The following is a 25,051-nucleotide window of genomic DNA, read 5'->3' as shown; positions in this document are numbered from 1 at the left end:
TCTCGTGTGTAAAAATGGCTAACATGAGTGGCCAATGCCCACTTGAAAATATCCCCCGCCATCGCGGTTCAGCGGACAGCTAATTGCGCGGGCTAAGTGCTCCTCCTATCGACCAAACAAATATGGGCCATTTGGGTGCTGCTGACTTTCGGCCAATAAATAATGGATATTTGAAGGTCGCTACTTGGTGATGGCGAAAAATTTACTAAAAGACACCTCTATATTTTGATCAAATTTAAACGAATGCTATAAACTATATAAAGAGAAAAGAAAATTTTAAAATAACTTCCAAATAGTACGTATTTTACGTACTTTTTTGTTTTTAGATTTGCTGCTCTTTGGATTTATCCATCCACATTGAATGAAATCTAATTTAAGTAGCGTTACAGAAACCGTCTCTAATCACTTCCCAGAAATCGAAACTATCTGGTTCTACAGTCACATCGAAGCGCCGACAAAATAGCAAAAGAGACCCAAAACAACAAAAAAAAAAACAAAAAAACTGCACAACAGCTTATTTCCCATTTAGCAACTAATCCTTCCAAATAATCCACCAAACGACTCCTACAACAATTCGTAATAAAAAGACTGAAGTTTGGGTACGCAAACCTCATATGTCGTCACTTGGCCTTTTTGTATAAATAAATAATAGAGTAATTCTAAATTTGCAAGATGCTTAACTAAGCAAAGTCGAATTCAGCGCGTGAAAATTGAAAATTACTTTTATTGGTGTAATCAAGGAACGCACTTGAACTAGCTTAATCGTTGTTAATCGTTGTCACTGCCCGATCCGCTGCCGGAACCACTGCCACTGCCGCTTCCACTGGCAGACTTGCTGCTGCCGCCGCCGCTCTTCTGGCTGCCCTCGTTTTCGCTACCACTAGCGCTGCCCCCTTCTCCGCCGCTCTTGTTGCTGTGGCCGCTCTTGGCGCTGCCGGCGTCCGATTCGCTGTCGGAGTCGCGCAGTGCCTTGCTGGCCTTGGCCTTGTCCACCTTCTTGCTGCGACGCGCCTCGAAGTCGGAGCCCTCGTCTTCGTCCGACGAGTAGATCGTAGATGCCTTAACCTCCGCCTGGCCGGCACCAGAGCCCTTCTTATACCGGTTCTTGATGGCACTCAGGCTGATGGCGTTCTCATCGTCGCTGCCTTCGTCGTGCTGGTAAGACGAAGTGCCGCCTCCAATCAGTGGTTCGCCCGCGCCTGGTTTCTTTTTCTTGGGCAGCGACTTGTGCTGATTGCGCATCGCCTGGCGCAGCTTGGCCTCCTCCTCCCTGAGCTGCGTTGGCCTATCCGTGGTGGGATCCTTGCCCACCTGCGTAAGAATCTTAATGCCACTGGTCTTGCTGGATCGATCGGCCAGCGACATGGTCATCTTCTTGTGCGTAAAGGACTCCGTGGAATGAGGACGGAAAGTGAGCTTGGTCCTGAAGACCGACTGGCCCTGCAGACCCGTTCCTTGGCGGACGAACAGATGATTGTGGTCACCTAACAGCGGCTGCCTGTAGGCGTCGAAGATCTCGTTGCCCAGGTGAAGGGACATGCTGCCGTCGGACCAGCGCACGAATCGCGCATTAGACTCGCGCACCATGTCGCCCTTATTGTTCATGTACTCTCGCCATCGGATAGTGTTGCTCACTTTGAGCTTGATACGCTGTCTGCCCTCCTCGTCCATTGTCTCCTCTTCGTCGATCTCGTCTTCGTAGGTTTCCGGATCAAACGGATGCGTGACCACTGACAAAAAGTTGGGAAGCTTGATAAAGTGCTGCTCTTTTCCCAGGTCTGCAGAGATGCGCGGAATCTCCACATCGATTCGGGTCTCCGGAAGCGGTTCAGGCTCATCCTCCTTGGGCGCCGATTCTACTTGGCTCTCGACTTTATCCCGGGATCGCGATCTGGAGCGGGAACGCGAGTGGCTCATAGAACGACTGTGGGAGTGGGACTTGCTTTGACTGCGGCTCTTGGAGCGCACTGGGGATTTTCTGGCAGCTGGTCCAGCCTCATCCTCATCGTCACTTATATCATCGGCATCTCCAAATATGTCAGCTGCAGCCGGAGCTTTCTTTCCCTGCATAATTGAAATGTACATATATCAGGGTAATTTTTCCTTAATTATAGAACTAGATAAATAACAATATAGTTGAGTAGTTCAGAGTGGTGTGCCTTACCACATCCTGATTGGAATCGCTATCAGTGTCGATCAGCCGTGACTTCTTAGCTTTGGTGGGCGATTCCTCAATGTCGCTATCGCTGCCGCTCTTTTTCTTCTCTTGATCGGAGCCACTCGCCTTGCGTGCCTTCTTCTTGGGCACACCCACATCGCTGCCGGAGCCGGATGCGCTGCCACTACGACTTCTATTGGGCGACGGCGTGCCCGTCTTGGAACGCGATCTGGAAGTGCGACTGCCACTCCTGCTCCTACTTCTGCTGCGACTGCCGCTCTTGGAATTGGCACGCTCTACGTCAATTTGCAGATTGGGCGAATTAGACCGCGATTCCTCGTTGCCCTTGAGTGAACCGCTATGAGACCTCGATCGAGACTCAGAGCGGTCACTTTGTGCCGAACCAGATTTGCGACTCCGAGCGGATCCCGATCTGCGACTGTGGGCCGAACCGGATCTGCGGCTGTGAGTAGATCCCGATTTGCGACTTTGGGGAGAACCAGATCTACGACTCTGAGGCGATCCTGACTTGCGACTTTGCAACGAACCTGATCTGTGACTTTGTGGAGATTCCGGAGTTCCAGATTTACGGCTACGCGCAGATCCCGACCTGCGACTGTGAGCAGATCTTGATCTCTTACTACGAGCGGAGCCAGACAGCTGCGAGTGGCGGCTTTCTGCAGACCCGGACCTGGCACTACGCGGAGACCCAGAGCCGGACCGGGATCGGGAAGACCTGGAGCCCGATCGGGAACGATCGCTGCCACTACCCGACCTGCGACTGCGTTGGGATCTGGAAAACGAGGGGAAGGTAATCAGCACTCTCCCGCCGCCGTGTTTGAATATCAAATAGTTACCCGGGCGCACTACCTCCTTGCGGCGTGACACTGCGGCTTCCACTTCGACTCGAACCGGATGAACCTACATACATATGTGAACAGTGTAAATATTAGTTACTCAGGCCTGGACTTAGCCATTAGCCACTCACCACTGTCGTCGTCCGAGTTTTGGCTGCCCATAATGCCAAGTAAATTTTGTTTAAAATCGGAAAATCTGCAATCAAGACAATTCGCGGCCGGGCAATAAAGTTGAGTTTAGGAGGTCTAGGCACTGTCACAGTAATCGATAACTGAAATACGCAAAGAGGTCTTCGCATAGACGCCCCAGATGGCAGCCCAATAACTGTTTTTGTCTATCGATTAAAAGTAAACAACTATTTTACCAATCGCAAAGGCGAATAAAATTGTTGTCTTTAAAGAAAACAATTCGAATATTCTTTGAAATATACAGTAATCAATGCACCAAACCCTCTCGTTGCAAACTAACTACTATCGATACCAACGCTGTCTCGATAGCAGATTTTTACATCCCTAATTCTTGTGTGTTTGTATTCGTGACAGCCACAAAGTTTTTTGCGGAACATTTTTTGTGTACAATTTAAAGCCATTTCGGGCGCTAAAGAATTGTTTACTGCCCCTCGATAGTGGATCGTAAGGACCCGGCTCCATTAAGTTCGAGTGCATTTGCGGGTCGGCGGCGTAAAAGACGCGCAAATCTAGCAGGGAATTTGCCCAATTCGCTGCTTCGGGTGAAATTTCAATGAACTGAGAAAACAAAGACAGACACACACACAAACACACGCACAGGGTCACAGACACAGTGCTTGTGCAGCAGTGTAGTAAGAAGCAGAGACAACAGCGCAATAGCGAGCGATTATTTACTTACAAATAAAATACAAAACGGAAACATTAACAAAAAGCGAGAGCCCTGGCCAATCCAATCGGCCGAGTGTAACGTGCGCGACATTTGCATAAGCGTGAATATAGAAACTACAGTGGTCGCAAGAGCGGCGCAGAAAAAACGGACAACTTTTAGCCTCCGCCAGGCATCAACATCCTTCGACTCTCCTCTCCTCTCTCTCTCTCTCTCGCTCGCTGTCTCTTCGGCACGAAGACCACGCTGCATACAGACGAGGCACATATACATATGCACACACGCACAGCGGTATATATGCCATTTATTTAGGGACGACTCGGCGCGGAAAAGTACTAACTAACCTCGTTCCCGCTCCTACACCCGCTACGGTTCCAGCTCCCGTTTCTCCGTTGCATCCTTTCAGCTTCCAGCGAGTGAGTGCTAGTGACCGAGACACCCACAGCTAACCAACAGCTGCCCAGTGGGAGTTAGCGGACTTTCATATTCCTGCTGATTCGCCGATCCGTGATCCGTCACAGTTACGGTTACGGCGCCAGGACAACGACTCCTACGTCCTCGTCCCGCCGGCCGCTTTGGAATGTTAAATGCGGTGAGAACGATTCGATCAGTGTATGTTGTTGTTGCTGGACAGAGTGGAAAGCGAGCGTTAACAGTGGAAGAACAAGAAGCGACAGTATCGTCTAACGTTAATTTAGGTAAGTTGCGCGCATTCCTCCTTTCGGATCCGTCGTTCTTATTTTGTACTTGCTGAATCGCCCGAGGTTAAATGGTTGGTTAAACACTTGTCCCCAGAGTTAACGCTAGCCATTGAATTTTGTTGTAAGCGCGGTCGCCAGTGTTGGGAAGCGTCTGTTAGGTCAGCTGATAAAGTTACATGCGTGCAGGTAAAACATCAATTTAATCGACAGCTCCCGTATTCCAGGAAGATTTGCTCCTTTCAAATTAAATGCACTGGCATCCTGTGCTAGTATATCTTGCATTCCAGGCGAGTTCAGCGCACGTTGAAGTTTCGATAAGATAAAGCCGGTCTTTACCATAGGAAGGGTTATTTACATATTATGGTACTAGCAAGCAGCATCAAAACCTAACTGGAGCTTTCGTAGTGAAGTAAACGAAATTCGACTAACTCGGTAGTGGTTTGGCCAGTAGTGGAGATAAGGTATAAAGCTTTGTATTTTACAATGTTAACTGTTTTTACTGTACACCTTTTGCACTGCACTGACCACTGCCTGCATAATTGATCGAGGGACAAGTTGAGGCTTATATCCTTTTGCATTGCCCCGCTCTCCACCCACTCCCTTGCACCCTGGTGGCAGTCATTCTGGTTTTCTCACCCACACCATCGCCATTGTCTTGGTCTCCATCTTATCCACACGGTCTGTGCATGAGTGTGCCCACGACAAAGAGGAACGGCAATAATTGCCACAGCCTTTCTGCCCATGCTTCTCGTTCTCCACCTCCTTGCTCTGCCTCTCAATTTGCTCTCCTTTTCTCCTTCTGCTCTGTTTGCTGTCCGAATTCGCTTCGCCAATCGACAGCTGATGCGTCGGCCATTTAACGGATTCACTTGGCGCGGGCTATTTTGTTTATAGATATACTATAGATGGTGGCCCTTTTTTGGGATCCCATTTTGCCGTTAAGATAACCTTTTCATATATATGGCTCCAGGCTGCTAACCCACAAGGTTGTTGGTTTGTTTGCTCAATACGCATATACTCGCATTTAGTGTGCGACAATTATCTGCGGGGAGCCAATTTGTTATCAATATAGTCCCCCTCCACTGAATCACACAGTTTTTATTGTAAACCCTTGTTTATGGGCGAAGAGTTTCCCTGATTCAGACATTTGACAGCAGTTCTCTGATTGCTGCGCAGATGGCTTCGAGAATTTATGTTGCGAATCATCCAGCATATTCCCAATTGCTCGTATTAACCGTAATGTTATATAACGCGTAATAATCTCCAAAATAAATATATATTAGTTTGTTTTTGCCAAAAGGAAATCCCTATACTATTACATTTAAGTGATTACTGCTTAAGTGATACTTCGATGTCGACGCGGATACGATATGGGTTTTTCTTTATGGGTAGATAAGCAAAGCAAGGCCACAGCCTAATAACCGACAACCCCTTCCATTGCAGATTATGGCGAATTTAAATTTTCAACAACCCCCGAGAAGTATAGCGAACGCGGCGTTAGCTGGCCGGACAACAGGCGGATTCGGTGGTAGCTCCCTGGCTGGCCATGTGACGCCCACGTCGGGCATGTTTCAAACCGGTAAGCACTTGTCGCCCAAAGCTTTTGACGGAGCACCAATTCACATTTGTTGCCTTAGACTTCGCCAACTCCTATCCAGGAACGGCGAACTACGGACAGGCGCCGCAGCAGCAGCAACAACAGCAGCAGCAGCCCCAACTGTCGCCGAACCGGAATGCCCAGCTGTCGGTCGGCGGACCCGCCATCTCGAGCGGCAACCGCAACGCCAACCTCTTCGGCCAGCGTCAGTTTGTGGAGCGGCGAGCCATGCAAGGATTGGGCAGTGGCCCCATGGTAAGCAGCGCGGCATTACAACAAAGTCTAACTCCTCCAACTCGGTCTTGTCCAAGATACTCAAAGTAAAACATATAACAATATCTATATCCATTGACTGTGGGTTTAGTACTTCAATACTTCGGATTGCATCAGAGAATCGTATCGCTGATCGATCAGATTTATATAAAGGAAATATTTTTGATACAACGGAATATACATTAATTTCAGAAGTTACAAATGCTTTCACATTACATAAAAAATATACCCTCTATTAAGATTGAGTTGGAGATGTCAGTCCTAATTCTAAAAATAAATTGTTAAGACTTGGCTAATCATTATCTCTTTCCGCAGTCGAACATGGGCAACTTCATGCAGACGGGTCGCGGCGGCTACGGAACGGGCGGAGGCGGTGGCGGTCCTTTGAATAACTTCCACGTGTTCGGCGGCGGCGGTGGTAGCGACACCTCCACGCCTGCCCTGCTCGATCCCACGGAGTTCCCCTCGCTGACGAATGCGCGCGGCCAGAACGACCAGACACTGCCCCAATCGAATCCGCTCCAGCCGCCGGGCAGCAAACCCTATGGTAATTTCTTTACCTCTTGTGAGTTCAAATCAAAATCCACTTCTTTTTATTTATTTTTGTTTTTAAAACTACGATTAAGAATCGGTTGTAAGCGTGGTGTCTCGTGATCAGCTCATTAAGCCCACTTAGATATGCTACGCTGTATTTGGGACTAACCTCGGGTGTTGGTTTGGGTATGGCAAACGCTGCAAAAACTAGATTCAGTCAAGGACATTTACTTTGGCTACGTTGGTCCAACCGAATACGGGCTTCTGATTCCATGAAGAGCTTTTGCAATTTAGAGTTTGAAATGAAATTGTGTTTCCGGATTATACTCCAAACATATTATTATATGCAATCTCATTTACTTTGAAACATGATCAATGAATAAAAAGAAACTGTTCACATAAAGCAAGCGACTTAACCTTTTATAAGTTCATATATAGGTGAAGGATAACTTTAAATTCACAGTAACATGTCTTAAAACCTTGAACAAATGCTGTTTGGACCTACTCATTGATTTTAATTGGTTGAGGAAAAAGAAATTAACTAAAATCGTGTGTATTGTATGAGCTTAAACTGCTTTAGTACTAATTTCTTCGCTTCACTCATTCGCCCTGGGCGACCATCTCGCTCCTCTTCTGATTTCAGTTGGCATGGTGAAGCAACCGACGTCAGAGCAATCGGAGTTCACGATGTCTAACGAGGACTTCCCTGCGTTACCGGGCACCCAAAACTCGGACGGCACAACGAACGCGGTGGGGAGCGTCGCCGGAACAGGAGGCTCCGGAGGTGCGTCCACAGAGAACCACTTGGACGGCACGGAAAAGCCGATGAATTCGATAGTGGTCAGCGGATCAGCGAGCGGCAGCAGCGGTTCCAACGTCGGCGTTGTAGGCGGCAATGGTCTCGGTGCCGTTGGCAGTGGTATAGGGGGCTTGGCAGTAGGCGGCGGCGGAGGAGCTGGTAGCTCAGGAGGCGGAGGAGTCGGCGGCAATGCAGCCAGCGGCGTTGTCGGCGGGTCCCATGTAGGACTGGTGGGCAGTAACAGCGGCATTGGCGGCGTCAACAGCGTACCCAACAGCAATGCCATGATGGGCGTAGGCGGCGGCCTGGGGAGTGGAAGCGGCTCGTCTGGGAGCGGAGCGGGCGGCGAGCATCTGAACGATAATTCCAGCAACGATAAACTTGTAAAGAGCGGCGTGCAAACTTCGCCAGATGGTGAGTGCTGGAACACTTCTCACAACATGTGAGAGAGCTATTTTTGACCTTTTGATCATTTGGAGCTTTGAATTGAACACTCTATGGATGATTGATACCATTTAATCAATGGATTTCTTGGTTTCTATTATTATTTGTTTCATATTATAATTCGGTGATTTCGGTGTACATCACAAAAGCCCAACAGCTATACTATCCTTGACCCATTTTATCCAGAAATAATAGTACCATGAAATATTTTATTTATTTAAAAATGTAACAAATTTACCTTTCGTTCGTTTTGCATAAATAGGGAAGGTCACAAACATACCAGCGACCATGGTGAACAACCAGTTCGGCATGGTTGGCCTGCTGACGTTCATTCGGGCTGCAGAAACGGATCCCAATCTGGTGACGCTCTCCTTGGGTACGGATCTCACGGGTTTAGGCCTGAACCTGAACTCGCAGGAGAGCTTGCATACAACCTTCGCTGGCCCCTTCGTAGCACAGCCCTGCAGGTCAGTTTACATAATAAACTTACATAATTTAATTGCTTATTGAGTACTATTGAGTAAGAGGTGTACCAAATTAGTAACATTGGATTTGCATTTACTTTTTTCAGAGCACAAGACGTTGAGTTCAACGTGCCACCCGAATATCTGATTAACTTTGCGATAAGAGACAAACTAACAGCGCCGGTACTGAAAAAGCTGCAAGAAGACCTGCTCTTTTTCCTTTTTTACACGAACATCGGCGATATGATGCAATTGATGGCAGCTGCTGAATTGTGAGTACTTCCTCTTGCGTAGCTATTATCTAAGCTTCGTATGAACATATATAGAACATACATATATACTAAAATTCTGCTCCCATCGCAGGCATAGTCGCGAGTGGCGATACCACGTGGAGGAGAAAATATGGATAACTCGAATTCCTGGCATTGATCAATATGAAAAAAATGGTACAAAAGAGCGCGGCACCTTCTACTACTTTGATGCGCAAAGTTGGAAACGTTTGTCCAAGGTTTTCCAAATAGATCCCGAGAAATTAGATAAATGTCCCAATATAAGTGCGTTTATGAATGGACAGTCTGTATAAAATTAATAAAAATGAAAAAAATTGAAAAAGAAAGTATGCTGTTGTTTTTGCATTGCAACAAGGACACTCAACACTAACTGAATAATAAGTTTTATTATAAAAATTAAAAACAATCCATTTGAGTTTTTCTTCTAAAACGGTGTTAGGATATATATACATACATATATGCATATGTATGTATGTGCAAATTCTGGTACAAATTGCCGGTTAACAATTTAAAGCGATTTATTTTTATCCTGCTGGAGTCTAGTTGGTATTCATATTTTTAGAATATCTTTGAAATGTAACATTTTTTAGCTGTTCGATATTATGAAATGAGCGGACTCCCATTAAATTAAAAAGCAAGTTATATTTTTTCGATTCGTTGAAATGTATTTGAAAGGTAGAAGAAATTCTTTCTATAAAGTGATCCTATAAAAAATTACTGGCCGTGTCTGAAAATACATACCTGTCATCTGGACTAACACGACATACATATGTATGTATATTCCAATAGCAAATCTACTGCATTCTGCAATGCACAACAGCTCCCCCTATCAATGATACGACGGAACCATAGTTGGCATGATAATACATACATACAATATCATCTTCAAGCTTGTGTATGCCTGGCAGGTCTATTGTCGGGGCCACAATCTTTTCGACATATCGGCAACTTTTTGGGAAAATATTTATTTTTAAATTTAACAATTACAGTTTATGTACAAGTATAGAATAAAAACCTAATTCCCTTCTAGACTGTATGTAGTGTGAACGCAATGTTTTCGCTACAGAAGCGCTTACTGCACTTAACAGCACGCGTTACTATGTTAATGTCAAAGTGTCAACAGAAGCAAGAGGAAGAAAATTAGAGTTGCCTACGAAAATAGCGCCTGCGCCTCGGAATTTATTTGAATTTGATGCTTGTGGCGTCCCCTTAGCCGAATATGAACACGCCAGGTATAAGCCTCTTTCAGGGGGCGGATGCCCTTAACATAAATTCTACACTGGACCGGCAGGAGGAGGAAGAGGCGCTGCAGGATCAGAAACGACGCGAGGAAGAGGTAAGCGATCTGGGAATTCCTGGTAAACAATGTCACCGATTCCAATTCTACGCAAGCTTGGACGGATTATGGTGAATGCCTTCGACGATCTGCTCGATGAAGAGAACACAATCGACTCGACGACGAATTACCAGTCGGAACTGGAACAGCCGCCAGTTCTACCCAACTACCCATCACATCCGCACCATAAACCGCTGCAGGACGATGCTCAGCGAGCCAACGAGATCGAGATGCATCGCCTCCAGATCCTGCTGGAGTCTAAGAATAATGAGCTGCAGAATGTCAACCAGGTGGCCAACGCTGCGCACAAAAAACTGGATGACTTACAAAAGCACCTATCCATCATGCAGGCTGAGCTAGACCGCGCCATTCGCGAGAAGCAGAACACTCACGAGCTGTTGGTGGAGACCAAAGAGACGTGCTCCAATAAGGACAGCGATCTGGACAAGCTGCGGTCGGAAAAGAAGCAGTTGGAAGAAGATAACACGCGATTAGTTGGTCAATTAGAGGCCGCCAAGACCTTGCTTACGGACGTCCAAAGCAAATACGACATGGTGCAGGCCAGTAAGCAGAAGTGGGAGGAGCGGAACGCCGACCTACGTTTAAAGCAAATGGAGGAAGCGCACCGAGCCCAGTCCGATCTTTTGCAGCAGCAACTCTGTCAGATGAAGGATCAGCTTGATCGCAAGCAAAATGAGTTGGATCAGATAAACTCGCGCTACAATGCTCTGCAGTCTGGTCACGAAACAATGCTCGTAGATAAGGCTGCCAAGATTAACGAGCTCAGTCAAGCTTTGGATGAGGCCCAAATGCGCTGCAACCAACTAAGTGCAAGACCCGATTTGCAGGCTGAAAATCGTCGGCAGCAACAGTGCATCGTTGACTTGAAAGCCCGCATTGCCTATTTGGAGCAAACAGTCGCTTCGCTCCATGAGCGCCTAAACGAAACCACCACGGAACTTGACCTGATAGATTCGGTTATTCAACAGCATCAGGCGGACGAATCGCCTACTAGTCGGCTAAGTCAAATGGGTGGATCGCGCCTTGTTGGTAGCACACCGCTGAATCCTCTAGACAGAGTCGGTCACATTAAGCAGGAGTTGTATCGAGCTCTGGGCAACCTGAAGAACAAGCGGGAAGAAGTGCGACGCCTAGAGAAGCTCCTGGAGGAACGCAACCAGGAACTGCGCGTGCTGCGCGACCAGGAGAACCAATCCCTGGTTCAGCTGGAAACCCTAAACGAAGGCAAAATGCGGTTGGAAAACAAAGTGAAGGCAATGCAGCAGGAGTTGGAAGAGCAAAAACACAGATCACAGCAGGAGTCAGATGTGCACTCACAGCTGAATTCCATTGTGGCCGAGAGGGATGCACTAAGGGAAAAACGGCAGCAGATTGAAGAAGATCTGGAGCAACTAAAGCAGCAGAACGAGAGCCTTCAAAGAAATTACGATCAGCTTTCGCAGGAAAATCGGCAGTTGCGAACTCGAGAAACTGCAGACAACCTGCGCTTGGAGCTGGAACGCCACAAGATTCTGTTGAGGGATTCCCAGAGCGAGGTCGAGCGGCTTAAGAAACTCTATTCTGACATCGCCACAGACAAAGAGTCATTAGGCTATGAATTGAGAAAGCTGAGAGAATCGGACACGCTTAAGGAGTTGCAGGATCAACGCCAAAACTTGGCCACTGTTCAGCGAAACTTGCAGCTGGCGGAGATGAAATCAGAGGAGCTAAAAAAGCTTCTGGAAACGGAGAAACTCAGCCACGAACGTGATCTGCAGGCCTTGCGCCAAAGGAGCGAGCGGGAAAAGCGCGAAGAAGCAGTTGCGGTGGCCAAAGAAAGTTCCGAAAACTGCAGCAAGTGCATTGAAAGCATAGCAGAAATTACCAAGGTAAGCGATAACCTTTCAGACATGCTAGTAAACTAAATAATCTTATATATCACCACGGTTTTTAGGCGGAAATTCAGTTGTTGAAACTCCAGAATGTGAACTCAATGCAGGCCAAGGAACTGAAAGAATTGGAACACGCGCTGGAGCAGTCTAAAAATTTGCAAGCCGAGATGCAGGAAAAGATCGAGCTTTCAAACAAGCAGGACGAGCTCATTAGCGATCTTAAGGAGAGGGCCAAGCAATTCGAGGCGTACATTAGGCAGCAAGAGGAGCATAAGCAGCAGAATAAGTGTACGCCCAGTCCGAAATCAAACTCAGTTTCCCCGTCTGATCCATCGCCCAAAGAGCTCACCCAGAATCGGATAAGGTTGATCGAACAACGTGTTCGTGATGAGATGGCCAAACTTTTTGCAGCAGAACTCAAGAGGTTTACTAACCGGCTGCAAAAATCTGAGGAGAGGAGCCAGTGCCTCCAAAGGGAATACCAAACGGTGTGTGCAGAGCTGCAACAGCGGCAAACGGAGGTGGATCTTCTAAAGCAAACTATCCTGGCAGAACGCGAGAATATCGATGAAATTCTGGCCGGCAGGGAAGAAAAGCAAAAGGAAATGCTGCAGAAGTGCCGCCAGGAGCTGCAAGCGAAGAACCAGCGAATTGCCGAACTGCTCCGAGAAGTGGAGGAGCAGCACGCCAGCATCGACTCCGAAAGGCAATCTATGAAGGCTGTGATGGCTCAGTGGGAGAAACAGCGCCAGTCAGTCGACCAGGTGGAACACCACTGGCGCCAGCAGCTGGAAAGCTTGCGTTCCACCCACGAAGAGGCGATGCGATCCGCACAGCAGCGATATCAAAGTGCCAAGCGTACCGCCCACAATTACAAGTTGTATGCCGAGGACAAGGAGGCGCACATGAAACGCGAGTATGAGCGCATTAAGCACGAGTACGAGCTATCACTCGCCAAGATCGAGGCGACCATGAACCAGCACCTGGAGCGGCGGAGTCGGGAGAAGCACCGCGACAAAGAGAACGTGCCCAGCAATAGCAGCAGCGACCCAATCACCAACTCAAATAGAAAGCCCAAAGGCAATGGTCACAGCTAAGACTTAGGAAAATATATATATGTATATGTAGGTCTCTTTAGTGGGATATCGTTACTGCATGCACTGCCAAATTGTCTAAACAAATAAAAGTCGCTGTACATTCCTAACAAAATTGTGCTTATAAAAATCAGCTAAAAAAGTGAAAGTTTATCATTAATATTAAAAAATAGGTTTTTTATTTGATTGTTGTTTCTAGTAGGCTCATAATTTTTTCATTTTTAGTTTGAAAAATCTGGTTCCAGCACTTGTTGAAAATGTCGAAGAATTTGTCAATCTCCTCTCGGGTTATTCCAATTCCTGCCGCTACAGTCAGGTACGGAACTTGCAGGTTGCTGCGGTGGGAGCCGAAATCTAAGCGAAATATTCTAAATTTTAGTCGGAAAACAAAGACGATAGTGAATATTACTTGCCTAGAAACTCATGCCCGTCTATAGTTTTATTTTGGCCAGGAACTATCACTCTTGCTCCGGAAACTCCACGCATGTGTAGCATGGAGCCAAGCTTGGTGATGCTCTTCATCTGATCCCCAGCCAAAGTGGCCAATGTTATGGCCAAGGATATGGAGTTAAACCTGCTGTCTATAACAATCTCTCCGCGTGGCTCTGCAAATTTCCTAAGGTTCTCTCTCAGGTAATTGAAGTTCTCGCCCCGCTGATCGAAAAGCAATCGAAAGCCATTGCGCCCAAGTGAGAGTAGCGTCATCAAGACATCTAGTGACTGGGAACCACTAGCTCTCCCAGCATAAGTACTGGCCACATCGTGGAGCACACTCTCATTGAAGCTGGCCACAATGGCACTACCCACTGGCACCAGCAAATTCTTGTCGCTGCTCTGAACGAAGTAATCAATGCGTCCGACTCGATTGGCGCACTCCAACTGATTAACGATTTCCTTTGCCTGCAATCCATAGGCATTATTGACCAGATGGGGAATCTGCCATTGTTTGGACAACTTGGATACTTCGGCAATGTCATCGCTGTTTCGTGGAGCAAAACAACTGGTGGTAGTGTACAGGCAGAGGATGCTATCCACTCCCAATGACTTTATCTTTTCTCGGAATAAATCTACGTTCGTGTTCAGGGACTCTCCTTTAATAAGGCAGGGGATGACTACCGGCACCAAGCCCGTTGCTGTGATGGCCTTGAAGCAGGACTTCTGATCGATGCGGGACCAGAGCACATACCGCGCCCCGGGTCGCCGCTTGCGAAGACTCTGCAGGCACAAAGTCAATGTCATGCCTGTACACATTGGCACCAAAAAGCAGCCAGCACAGCTGGGCAGTCCGATTCCCCGAATAAGGTCCAGAATCAGGGCGTTTGTGAGACGAGCGAGCAGCGTAGAGCCAGCTGCCTTGGGTTGTGCCTCTAGTAAGTCTCCAGATCTGCCGATACCATGACCGAAGTTGTAGTGACGGCGAGCCACGAGTTCTGAATGACAAATTCATTACGGGGGATATCGCCTCCTGATCCCTTACTTACTGCAGGCTATACGCGCCTCCCGCTCTCCTAAACCGACCTTATGTGGATAGTTATTGCTGTCCAAGGAAGCCAGCATGTGCACCAGCTCCTCGATACGTTCATCGGACCAACCATTTTTCGGAAGCTTTCGCTTGAAAAGAAGAATTATCCATGGAGTTATCAATTAATTTGGGTTTAATTTCGGTTTGATTACCTTTTCGAGCAGCTCCTTAAAACTGCGCTGCTTACTGCGTTGCGCAGCCAGTCCCAGTTGCAAATAGTTGTCCGGCACTAGTTTCTCTGGTATATTGACCTGCTCAAAGTTCATTTGGCTTTTGGATAATGTAAATATAAACTAAAAGTAAACAATGTCTATCGCCGCTTTCAGGTGCGCAAAAAAAAAACAGTTAAATTTTCTTACTGAGCAAGTAAGGCGGCGATGCCATATTGTTTAAATAGCTGACAAATGGACACCTTTCGATTTTGTTTAAAGTGGAGGAAAAATATATAATATATACAAAGGCGTATTTTCGAAAATAAACTCCTCGCAACGCTACTAAAATGGACTTAACTTAATTTGTTGAATTTGTTAAGGTTAAATATGAATTTTGTTAATGCAAACATGACTTTTGTGGAATCTTTGATTCCGTTAAATGTCCGGCAGCGCTGCACCATTTTCAGGTCCGGTTAGTGGGGCCAGCCAACAGCTTCACCAAAATGTTGCCACCTTTTGGACACCTTAGTGAGCTCTGTACCATTGCGTACGAAGCAGGCCACGGTCATACCGCAAGTCATCCAGAAGAAGCAGCCCAACAGCTACGCAAAAAGTTACTTTTATTCGCAGCAAAACAGATTTTTTTGTTTTAATCGTAAGTATAGGAGTGAAAAATAGCGCTAGAGTAGACCTAAGTACACAGAAAGACAAATAGGGCGAGTAAAATCGCGGTCCTGGTCATTTCTCTGGCCTTGACCAATCCTTTGTCTGCGCTTTCGTTGGAAAAGGGGTTATGTACGAACTGCGTGCGTACCTAAGGCCAGATTAGTCATCGGGCAGTCATATATTCATGCAAAAAATCATTTGGTGGCCGTCGGCCTTTGTTCGACTGTACCTTGCTCATTATTTAATAAGCGCGACAGCAATATACACACTTTGAACCCCCATCCCACATTTTTTCTCACCGTTTCCCCCTAATTTTCGTTTTCCCTGTGCCCATCATTCCGCTTTCGCCATGTCAGTGTATCGCTTCAAAATGGCGCCGAACCACATGTCTTCGTTCTCGGCTCGTCCGCTTCGTTCGTGCGCTCGTGTGTCGTCTCATTCGCTCTCCGAATTTCGTTTAACAAAGTGGTGCGAGCAGAGGGGCGCTGGATTCGAGGCAAACAACACATATACCTAGTAACCGATTGTGATAGCTGTTAAAAATAGAATTCCGGACGTAGTCTGAGCAAAATTGTTAACGTTTATTTTGAAGGCATAAAAGTAAATTCCGTTACAAAAAATTATATTTTCTATTTGCTCTCCCCTTTTCTTTGTTGTTGTGTGTGTGCGTGCGTGTCAATTTTACCGTGCAAAAGCTCGCTCATAAGAAAAGAGAGGTAAGAAAAGAAGGGATCTGCCATCTGTCTCTTTGTTTTTCGTCGACTCGAGTGAGAAGCATTAACCAGCCAGCGCTTCGTGAGGTTAAATTAAATTACATATTCTCGCACGTTCGTTAGTTGTGAAAAAGCAACAGGCACACACACACACACATACACACTACACTCGCACACGACTGATTTCAATTGATTGCAAGGACACGCGGAAGCGGCAAACACAGGGCCAGACTTAATATCCTTGGGTGAAAGCGTAAGTTGCCGTTCCTTATATGTACCAATGTGTACTTGATAGCCTAGATAATTTAATTTTTGCGTTTTCGCTGCTATGACAATTTTCCCGGCCAACTAGCACACAGTCATCGGCGCGTTTTTATGTGCACTACATGCACAATGACCTCATTTCCCCAGCGCGCTACCTAACACAAGTAACCACGTCAAAATTTCACTTTATTCTGCGTTTCTATGTCGATTTCTTGGTCGCCTCACCTCTCAATTCTTTTTATTTCTTTTGTCGACATTATCAAACTGTAAAATGCACAGTGGGTATGTGTGTGTGAAAAAGAGAGATAATTAAAAAGAGATGTGAAGTGTGCCCGTTCTCCGCTCTTGAATGTGTGTGTTTAAAGCACATGTACGCTGGCATTTTTAGGTTAAGGCTTTCTTAGGCTCAGTTTTCACTAGAGTTTCCACTTAAACGCCGGTCATAGGTGAAAATGTTGTAGTTTGATTATGAGCGCAACGAGAATACATATACAGGGAACGGTTTTCCACCGCTTGGAGACCACCTTAGTCATCTTACACTAAAATTAAGATAAATCTAAAAATGAATCTAGTGGCCATGATAATTTAGTCTGGTCAGAAATAAAAACTTACAGGGGCAAACCAAAACCGCTTCCATCTCTGATCCACATTTACCTTTGCAGCAATTTATTGTATGAGTCAAAAAACTGAAAGACCAGTGCTATCGGGTCAACGCATCAAGACCAGAAAAAGAGATGAAAGAGAAAAATATGACCCAACGGGATTCCGTGATGCGGTCATTGCTGGTCTCGAAAAAACTGAAGGCGACCTGGAACAAATCTCTAAATATCTAGACAGCGCGGGCAACAAGCTCGACTATCGTCGCTACGGTGAAGTTCTCTTTGACATATTGATTGCAGGAGGTCTACTAGGTAAGTTTTCCGCTGCAAGTAATGTGTTTAGTCTCTTCACTGACCCTTTTCCATCCTCGTTTCAATTGCAGTGCCTGGTGGTTCTATATCTCAGGATGGCGAAAAGCCGCGCACAAGCTACTGCATCTTCGATGCGCCCGAGAGCATGGAGAGCATGCGCAACCATGAGCAGGTTTGTAATCTTTTAGCAGGTCATACTTAAATTATGATTATGAGTAAACGAAAATTGGTTTGATTGCAACACAAGTTGAGCTCTTGTTGTTTTCCAAGCTAAAACGTTTATTTACTACTAAATGATTTTCTTCGGATCCACTTAAAAGTATGAAATTCGTGAAGTGGCTGCATATCATTAGAGCTGACTATAAAGTTTCAAAAATGTAATCGGTGTCAAGAATATGCAATAACAATCAACACATTTACTTGTCTTTGGTTTGTCCTAAACACTAACGTTCTGAAGATTTCTTATGTGTCAACAACTACTCTTTATTCAACACTATATATATATACTATATGCATGCAACCACTGCGAAGGTCACGCTATTGAATCAAAGTGCATATTATTAGAACCGGTTATGCATCTCAACAACTCAATCGGTGTCAAAATATGCAAAATAAAAAGCCACATTTTACTTGTCTTTATTTTGTAAAATTACTACCGCCAGCAATCTAAAGATTTCTAATGTTGCAACAACAAATACAAAAGCCTCCTGCGTGAGAACACAGTAAAATTTCACCATCCGCTAACAGGGGCAATCACACTTTACCTTTTCCAGGTATTTGTCAAGCTCATCAGACGGTACAAGTACCTTGAGAAAATGTTCGAAGAGGAGATGGGAAAGGTTCTATTATTCGTAAAGGGCTTTACTCCTAGTGAACGCATCAAGCTTGCGCGTATGACAGCGCTCTGGTTAGGTAAGTCTTAACATTTATGTTCCTGTTCCTCCTGTGCATTGCTTGCGTCTGCCCATTCGGTCTTTCAATTAGTTGTTTCGATAAACACTTGTTCAACTTGCAGCTGAGGGGCTAAAGTAATCCTTCACTTGGTATACTGACTCTTGGATGAACTAACCACATCTAAGGGCCACGAGCCCAAGGACAGGATTGCTAGCCGGCCGTCTAAACTTGTTTTGCGAAAACATTTGACTAACCCTATATTTAACCCTATTTTTGATCAACAGTCAACGGTTCTGTACCGCCAAATGTTTTACTGGTACTAAACAACGAGCACCTAATCAAGGATGGCATTGCATTGGAGTTTCTACTAGAGCTGTTCCAGACGTTCAAGCAAGAGAAGGGCATTGCATATCTGATTCAGGCGCTTAAGAAGGGTGGACTGGAAAGCAAGTAAGTTTTTAGTTGTGATTTGTTTTTAGCCCCGGAATGTTCTCAGGAAGATGACTCAATGATCCAGTTGTGCATCTTTAATTGATATTCCTAGAGTAAGAAAGTTCGACGGAGTTTTACCCAATTCGCAAATGACCTTTCGCTTCATTTGGGTGCTGATTTAATTTCGTACACCTCAATACGTCATTTAAGGTTGATTATTGAATGCGTTAACTTAAATTATTAATAATGGTTCCACTTTTTCACGTTTTTCCAGACTTATGGACTTTTTCCCACCGAACAAACGTACTGAGGAATATTTTAAACAAGTTTTTCTTGACAAAGAACTTAACGAGATCGTCAAGCTACATAAGGCTCAGGCTAGCCAGGAGGCGAAGCGTGAGTTGCAGCAGGCGCTCATCGATGATATCAACGATGAGAAGCCATATAATGAGATAACCTCAGACATTAAGGACTTCTCGCAGCGCACCAACATTCCCGATCATGAAATAATTGTTATTGTAAGTCGATGCGTAAATAATCCAACTGGATGATTTCCTTACTAAATCTCATGTATGATCTTTACCAGATTTGGTCCACCATCATGTCATTGGGCGAATGGAACAAGAAGGAGGAGCTGGTTACCGATCAGGCTGTTCGTCATCTGAAGAACTACTGCCCACTGTTGCAGGCTTTCGCCTCGACCGACCGTTCGGAATTGGCCCTAATCTTGAAGGTGCAGGAATTCTGCTACGAGAACATGAACTTCATGAAGGCCTTCCAGAAAATCATTTTGTTGTTCTACAAGACCGAGGTCCTGTCCGAGGAGATCATCTTGCGCTGGTACAAGGAGGGCCACTCAAACAAGGGCAAAATGCATTTCCTTGAACAAATGCGAAAGTTTGTCGAATGGCTTCAGTCAGCCGAAGAAGGTTAGTATGTTTTGATAAATGTTATCAGCGTGCAATTTTTGAGAATGGTCTTGTCTTAAATAGCTTGATTCTGGTACGTAATTGCAAGAGAAATTTGGGTTTTTTGCTTGCCTCGTTGATTTCCATTCACTGAACAACGTAGGCCAATGAAAACCTGGACAATATAAATATTCAAATTTTGCTTCCTTCGAAACTTTACACAGTGCACTTTTTGAGAATGGTCTTGTCCTGGATGACATTTTCATTGTACAAAATTGCAAGAGCATTTGAGTTTTTGCTTGCCTTGTTGCCTCACAAAATCCGAGCATCAAAGGCCAATGAAAACTTGGACACAAATAGCTGACTTCACCGAGCATGCTTCTTACCAAGCTTTTAAAGTGTTCCCATTATTAGGAACCAGTTTTAAAGGGTTCATGTACAGTATGCAAAAGCGAAAGAATGATTGGGTGCCCATATAACCCAATGCCGTGGTTAATTTGGCCAATAATCGTTTGGACAGCTGCATTTGTCCTAGTCCGCATGCACAATCCCCTCATAAAAGCTCCGAATGGTTGCTTCATTCGATTGAGCCAAGCGGGGAGTTGTGCCAAAGCATTTGAATGGTTGGGTGTCCAGATAACTTTCCATAGTTAAATTTGGCCAATAATCATTTGGACAGCATAACCGGAGCTGCACATCTTTTCAGTTTGTACCAATTGAAGCCCCCATACTAACATTTTGTATTCTATTCTCTTTCAGAATCCGAATCTGAGGACGAACAAAAGAATGGCGAGTAAGAACTTGGTTGATGGCTAAATGAGGATGAACACAAACGGAGCCGCCCTTTAGCATCCCCATCCAAAAATTCGAAACCAGCACCTGCAACAGCCAGTCGAACTATATATAAAACTCACCCCTATGAATTAATGTCATTTTGAAAACTCCACCTATATAAAACTCAAAAATTCCAACAAATAAAGGAGAGAGTAAAAAAAACATGCTAGAAACTAAACGTTTGCAGTCCAGTCTGATATCATTCACGAATCTACACTTAGTTCCCGTTTGCAATATACCGGCAAACCCATACTATATATGTTAATAAAAGTTTGAAGTGGAAACAGCAGCACGCTCCAAATTAATAGAGAACATCTGACCGCCAATAACGTCGACTACTACGACCTGCAGTGAGGTAGCTGGAGTTCCGCGGAGTTGATGCAACAAATAAAAAACCAAAAGAGATACCACAGAGATGCTTTGTGTGAATTCGGGGATGTGTTCCGTTTGCATGTTCGCATTATTCATCAATAAATTTTCCTCATATATGCGTTTAACAAGTAGTACTCACTCTCGAAGGATTTGCCACGGCGATGAAAGGAAATTAACAAGTTATATTTGAAAGATCAATATCATTTAGCAAAGTTTCGTCGAACAAAATCTATGGATTTACGAAATATAAGATACATGGACTTAGCACATGTATACGTATAAAACCATTAAACAACCCAAAGTATTTAACTGAAACGCTGAGAAAGCATTGTATTTAAATTTGATTGGCATATAGGGGCATATTTTTGTTTAACAAATTTAGTTGGCATTATGAGGGGTCTAACTTCAAATCAGTTTTTTAAGGTCTTAAAAAGATGTGGTCCGATTCTATATTTAAAAGTTTGACAAAAAACCAAATCCGAATGCTGGATCCCCATTTCTGCAACTTCGAATATTTTGTACGTTTATTGTTACAGACATGGCCAAATCTAGTCGTCATTCATTTGTGACAAATATTACAAGTTTTAAGAAGTTACCTTTTTTCTTTTTGTATTACTTACATTGAATAAGACATATCCCGAAAAGTATGCAGCACTATTTTGGTTCGGAAGATACAATGTTTGAGATACGCTTTACTCGTCTAGTTTTAGTTCAACGGAAAGGCATCTTCTAAAGCAAACTCGTGGTGCTTCCAAGTTACAGGAATCTGCGAGTTTAGTCCAGACCTTCTGGCTTTTTTATGTTCTAGGTTTTCATACAAACATGAGCAAGTTGACTCTGCTGATCAAGAATATGGGTGTACTTAATTAAGACTTATTTGAAGTCCTAGATTGAATTTCTTAAAATAGTTTACCCCATGTCTTGTTTTTAGGATCATTAGAACATTGCAAAAGGAAGTTGTTATACAGTTAAGTTTAGTTTTTGGAAATACTGTTTTTTATTCAACATAAATTTTGTTTAAAAGTAATTTTTCTTGCATTTTGTATTTCATGTAATGTATATAGTACTCGATGTTATATAATAACGCATATGCTACTTGTATTTGTTTGCTAATCTTGTAGTTATTCATCATATTGAACTTGGTAACTTGGTTAGAAAATGAGCTTGAAGAATACACTATGAACATTGGCGAACATGCGAATACAAGGTTCAAATTTACTGTAGCTCCTGCTCCTGTATGCTAGTCGTGTGTTTGAACATGGTGTGTTGATTTTTAGAGCCTGATATGATGGCGCAGCGTCAGGTGGAAACGGTGGCAGTTCGGCAGTCCCCTAAATTGCAAAACTAATTTCCATTTTTCTATATTTTCTTTAAGTAGTTATATGAGGGTGTGAAAGCTGCACTTGATGGTCAGGTCAACAAACTTAGCTACTTGGCAAAACTTCATCGTCGTTGGTGCATGTGTAATGAATGGGTATTAAGTGTCGCGTGCTAAGCAGTGTGTATTCTCTACTCTCGGTATCTCAACAACAACAGACATTGATGATTTTCGGGGCTTTCGTTGAGCCAGTGGCAGTTGCACAAGCGTCCGTTGCCCTCGAAGAAGCGAAATCGGGGGTTTAGGTCCATTTCGGTGCTTCGCTGAGCAACAATGCTGTGTGGTCGCATGCGCAACCTGCCAGCGGCTCTGTAAAAGGGGCGATCCACTGCCGTTGTTCCTCCTGAACGCTGCACTTGATAATTACGAACATAAACGACATAGACATATAAAAAGTTAACAAAGACTACAGAAAATAATGTACAATAAACGAGGGGAAAACTGAAATAAAAATTCTTGGACAGGAATGTATGCAAAATTTTAAAGTGTATGTATACAATATAAGCACATATCTAGACCTACTGCTCAGAAATATGTGCATATGTAAAAAAAAAACGAACAAACTTTAACAAACTCGTATTATGCTTTCGTATGCTCCTAGGATCGTGTCCTCTAAACTATATAATAAGTATTGGCATACAGACATATATATCGGAGAATATATATGCGCGTTTAGTGTGGTTACTATTAAAACTGTTGCGTACACAAGGACCGAAATGTTCTTGAGTGTTTCAATTTCACTTTACAAAGACAACGGCAAAAGTATTTTGCAATCAAATATAATCCTAGCTGTTGCCTCCTGACTGCCAAAGGATAAGTTTACTTGGGTTCAATATTTAGTGGGTGGAGCTTCTGTTGTAATAACTTGAACTGTTCCTGCTGAATAGGTGTTGATGCTGGTTCTCTTTCTGGTTAGTTATGTTTTGTTTTGCACTTATAGAATTTAGTCGGTGAATTTGCGATTGACGTTGCGGCCGAAAAGTGCGTTACGAATCTCGGGCACCAGCTGCTGCGAAATGAGGTCTAATCTGGACTCCAGCGTATTGGGCACCTGAAGTGGTTTGTTAGATCAGTTGGGATTGCTCTCTCTCCACCGAAAGGACAGTACTCACCTTGATGCGTCCGTTGAGGGCCAGCAGCTCAACACCACCGCAGGTATCAGCAGAGAGGAAGTCTTTCTCGTCGATGAACAGCTCGACGTTCTGATTGATCTGGGCCTTGTATTGCTCCACAGCGGCAGGCAGGACGTTACGTACCAGGGGGACGTCCACCTCGCGGCAGCGCAGGATCACCTTGGGCTCCATGATCTGGAACAGGCCCTGGACGATGAGCTTGGTCAGCACAGTCTCGTACTCGGACTGATTCTTGGTGACCTCGCCGAGACGCTTGCGGGCATCATCCAGCACGCTGCTCACATGGTCCTCGCGCACTTTCAGCACCTACAGGGTACATTACGAATGATTAAAAATAAGGTGTTTTCCGGTATATGTTAGGGCCACCAACTGGACGACACGCACCTTCAGACGAGCCTGGTTGAGCATGTTGGAGGACTGAATCTTCTTCTGCAGCTCAACTTGCTTCTCCTTCTTCTCGTAGTATTCCATGATCTTGAGACGCTGCTGCTGGACCAGGCGTCCCTTCTCAATGTTGAACTCCTCCTCGGCCTTGGCATCGATCTCCTCGGCTTTCTCATTGGCCTCCTGCTCAATGAACGCCATCATGTGCTTGATCTGAAACAGTCGTCCTGTTTAGTAGTTGCCTGTGTGTCACATGATAACTGGACATGATAAATGGAAAAGGGAGACGTCCAAGACCCTAGCCTCTATTTATTTTCGTTAAAGTTTTGATAACGTAAGGGGTCCGCTGGTCGTGTGACAGAGAGTACGAGTGTGGGGTGCAGGGCTAGTCGTCTCGCTCCAACACATTGCTCCAATGCGGGGGCCGTGTCACATGACCAGCACGAATTTTTACTCACTTTTTACGCAAACTATCTGGACAAATAAATTGATGTGTCTTCATTAGCCAACAAATATGTCAAAACTCCGGCAACTCCCAAATGACCGGGCCGATTTGGAAGGATGTCAGTCTAATTGGACTACTGGCGGTGAAAAGTTCACATGACCTGGGAGATCCCATGACTTCGCCATCTTTATTGCAAAGGCAAATTGCAAAGGCAAAAAGGCAAACGAAGCCTCTCGTTTTGCTTGTTTCCCTACGACCTTGATCGCCTGCCCGTTCCCAATCCAAGTTTTCAATTACCTGCTTTTGTACATCAGCATCGCTCAGTGCCATTTTGACTGATTTTTTTCACTGCACAAACCGAAAGGAAATTCAAGTGTTTTAAAGAAGCCCACGTACAACAACCGTGCCTGGAAATAATTGAAATTTAATTAAGCTAATACATTCACAGCCGAACTGAGTTGGAAACGGCGGCCCAACACGAGGAAAGTGGAAAACGATAAGTTACTTTTGCCTTCTGCCCAACGTCTGAAAATTTTCACTGCAAATCGATCATATGATTTCACGAAAGTGTGACCCTGCGATTGCGAGGGTAAAAATGTGTATTTGTTGTCGCTGTCAGACCACCGATAGACGATGTAATTGTTATCGCATTTGTAACAGAGGCTTCACTTTAATCGACTAGGTAGAAAAATCATGCGATATAATCTATATATGATAATGAAAAATCAATTTGGCTCTTTAAATATCA

At 44.8% G+C, this 25,051-nt stretch overlaps 6 protein-coding genes, 1 long non-coding RNA gene and 10 other non-coding genes across 31 annotated transcripts; 13 read left to right on the top strand and 4 right to left on the bottom strand.

Moving 5' to 3' along the window:
* Positions 1–330: 330 nt before the first annotated feature.
* Positions 331–3,359, top strand: asRNA:CR46135 (antisense RNA:CR46135). The gene has a single exon (NR_133329.1).
* Positions 700–3,281, bottom strand: Atu (Another transcription unit). Its single transcript, NM_079516.3, has 4 exons — positions 3,147–3,281; positions 3,016–3,079; positions 2,165–2,951; positions 700–2,064 (listed from the first exon to the last, which is right to left on the bottom strand). The coding sequence occupies exons 1-4, from the start codon at positions 3,175–3,177 to the stop codon at positions 769–771; spliced, it is 2,178 nt and encodes a 725-aa protein (NP_524240.1). The 5' UTR covers positions 3,178–3,281; the 3' UTR covers positions 700–768.
* Positions 3,360–3,526: 167 nt separating the features above from the next.
* Positions 3,527–9,364, top strand: Rga (Regena). Of its 3 annotated transcripts, none has more exons than NM_169080.3 (8): positions 3,527–4,569; positions 6,016–6,151; positions 6,210–6,424; positions 6,758–7,007; positions 7,620–8,189; positions 8,482–8,686; positions 8,791–8,955; positions 9,047–9,364. In NM_169080.3, the coding sequence occupies exons 2-8, from the start codon at positions 6,019–6,021 to the stop codon at positions 9,264–9,266; spliced, it is 1,758 nt and encodes a 585-aa protein (NP_730966.1). In that variant the 5' UTR covers positions 3,527–4,569; positions 6,016–6,018; the 3' UTR covers positions 9,267–9,364. The 3 variants fall into 3 exon arrangements, with proteins under 3 accessions (NP_730966.1, NP_524239.2, NP_001287183.1); NM_079515.3 differs by having other exon boundaries at positions 6,758–6,989; positions 9,047–9,296; NM_001300254.1 differs by having other exon boundaries at positions 3,829–4,569; positions 6,758–6,989; positions 9,047–9,296.
* On the bottom strand, positions 6,829–8,840 carry asRNA:ASTR (Antisense transcript of Rga). 3 transcript variants are annotated; one of them, NR_163198.1, is made up of 4 exons: positions 8,782–8,840; positions 8,458–8,680; positions 7,747–8,386; positions 6,829–7,302 (listed from the first exon to the last, which is right to left on the bottom strand). The 3 variants fall into 3 exon arrangements; NR_048327.1 differs by lacking the exon at positions 6,829–7,302 and having other exon boundaries at positions 7,319–8,381; positions 8,753–8,840; NR_125073.1 differs by lacking the exon at positions 6,829–7,302 and having other exon boundaries at positions 7,319–8,386.
* Positions 7,028–7,394, top strand: sisRNA:1 (stable intronic sequence RNA 1). The gene has a single exon (NR_163206.1). It is a non-coding gene; the product is annotated as a stable intronic sequence RNA 1 (long non-coding RNA).
* Positions 9,365–10,095: 731 nt separating the features above from the next.
* Positions 10,096–13,403, top strand: asl (asterless). Its single transcript, NM_141300.2, has 3 exons — positions 10,096–10,309; positions 10,366–12,198; positions 12,264–13,403. The coding sequence occupies exons 1-3, from the start codon at positions 10,193–10,195 to the stop codon at positions 13,296–13,298; spliced, it is 2,985 nt and encodes a 994-aa protein (NP_649557.2). The 5' UTR covers positions 10,096–10,192; the 3' UTR covers positions 13,299–13,403.
* Positions 13,404–13,453: 50 nt separating this feature from the next.
* SecS (Sec synthetase) lies at positions 13,454–15,206 on the bottom strand. 3 transcript variants are annotated; one of them, NM_141299.3, is made up of 4 exons: positions 14,970–15,206; positions 14,777–14,906; positions 13,709–14,725; positions 13,454–13,649 (listed from the first exon to the last, which is right to left on the bottom strand). In NM_141299.3, the coding sequence occupies exons 1-4, from the start codon at positions 15,081–15,083 to the stop codon at positions 13,474–13,476; spliced, it is 1,437 nt and encodes a 478-aa protein (NP_649556.3). In that variant the 5' UTR covers positions 15,084–15,206; the 3' UTR covers positions 13,454–13,473. The 3 variants fall into 3 exon arrangements, with proteins under 3 accessions (NP_649556.3, NP_001262290.1, NP_996155.2); NM_001275361.1 differs by having other exon boundaries at positions 13,709–14,679; NM_206433.2 differs by having other exon boundaries at positions 14,777–14,900.
* A 296-nt stretch (positions 15,207–15,502) lies between these two features.
* On the top strand, positions 15,503–21,275 carry kra (krasavietz). 7 transcript variants are annotated; one of them, NM_169075.2, is made up of 9 exons: positions 16,068–16,151; positions 16,331–16,601; positions 17,275–17,523; positions 17,595–17,695; positions 18,297–18,435; positions 18,702–18,867; positions 19,124–19,367; positions 19,436–19,778; positions 20,517–20,766. In NM_169075.2, exons 3-9 carry the CDS (start codon positions 17,286–17,288, stop codon positions 20,552–20,554), a joined length of 1,269 nt encoding a protein of 422 aa, NP_730959.1. In that variant the 5' UTR covers positions 16,068–16,151; positions 16,331–16,601; positions 17,275–17,285; the 3' UTR covers positions 20,555–20,766. The 7 variants fall into 7 exon arrangements, with proteins under 7 accessions (NP_730958.1, NP_524238.1, NP_730959.1 ...); NM_169076.2 differs by having other exon boundaries at positions 16,068–16,351; positions 16,472–16,601; NM_169074.2 differs by lacking the exons at positions 16,068–16,151; positions 16,331–16,601 and adding an exon at positions 15,503–15,624 and having other exon boundaries at positions 20,517–21,275.
* snoRNA:Psi28S-2442a lies at positions 17,862–18,001 on the top strand. Its single transcript, NR_003886.1, has one exon. It is a non-coding gene; the product is annotated as a snoRNA:Psi28S-2442a (small nucleolar RNA).
* Positions 18,073–18,216, top strand: snoRNA:Psi28S-2442b. Its single transcript, NR_003885.1, has one exon. It is a non-coding gene; the product is annotated as a snoRNA:Psi28S-2442b (small nucleolar RNA).
* Positions 18,482–18,624, top strand: snoRNA:Psi28S-3186. Its single transcript, NR_002491.2, has one exon. It is a non-coding gene; the product is annotated as a snoRNA:Psi28S-3186 (small nucleolar RNA).
* On the top strand, positions 18,900–19,043 carry snoRNA:Psi28S-3571. Its single transcript, NR_003884.1, has one exon. It is a non-coding gene; the product is annotated as a snoRNA:Psi28S-3571 (small nucleolar RNA).
* snoRNA:Psi28S-3091a lies at positions 19,808–19,942 on the top strand. Its single transcript, NR_003883.1, has one exon. It is a non-coding gene; the product is annotated as a snoRNA:Psi28S-3091a (small nucleolar RNA).
* snoRNA:Psi28S-3091b lies at positions 19,981–20,113 on the top strand. Its single transcript, NR_003882.1, has one exon. It is a non-coding gene; the product is annotated as a snoRNA:Psi28S-3091b (small nucleolar RNA).
* Positions 20,130–20,279, top strand: snoRNA:Psi28S-3385a. Its single transcript, NR_003881.1, has one exon. It is a non-coding gene; the product is annotated as a snoRNA:Psi28S-3385a (small nucleolar RNA).
* On the top strand, positions 20,299–20,438 carry snoRNA:Psi28S-3385b. Its single transcript, NR_003880.1, has one exon. It is a non-coding gene; the product is annotated as a snoRNA:Psi28S-3385b (small nucleolar RNA).
* Positions 21,276–21,282: 7 nt separating the features above from the next.
* Positions 21,283–24,876, bottom strand: Vha26 (Vacuolar H[+]-ATPase 26kD subunit). Of its 3 annotated transcripts, NM_079513.3 has the most exons (5): positions 24,809–24,876; positions 24,601–24,710; positions 23,859–24,071; positions 23,454–23,780; positions 21,940–23,392 (listed from the first exon to the last, which is right to left on the bottom strand). In NM_079513.3, the coding sequence occupies exons 2-5, from the start codon at positions 24,631–24,633 to the stop codon at positions 23,285–23,287; spliced, it is 681 nt and encodes a 226-aa protein (NP_524237.1). In that variant the 5' UTR covers positions 24,634–24,710; positions 24,809–24,876; the 3' UTR covers positions 21,940–23,284. The 3 variants fall into 3 exon arrangements, with proteins under 3 accessions (NP_001287182.1, NP_524237.1, NP_730957.1); NM_001300253.1 differs by having other exon boundaries at positions 21,283–23,392; positions 24,601–24,876; NM_169073.2 differs by having other exon boundaries at positions 24,601–24,876.
* Positions 24,877–25,051: the final 175 nt, after the last annotated feature.

This window comes from Drosophila melanogaster, chromosome 3R (genome assembly GCF_000001215.4).
Source record: "Drosophila melanogaster chromosome 3R".
In the NCBI taxonomy this organism is placed as follows: domain Eukaryota; kingdom Metazoa; phylum Arthropoda; class Insecta; order Diptera; family Drosophilidae; genus Drosophila; species Drosophila melanogaster.
Note: the sequence above shows the minus strand (reverse complement) of the source record. Positions and strands in the feature narration are given on the sequence as shown.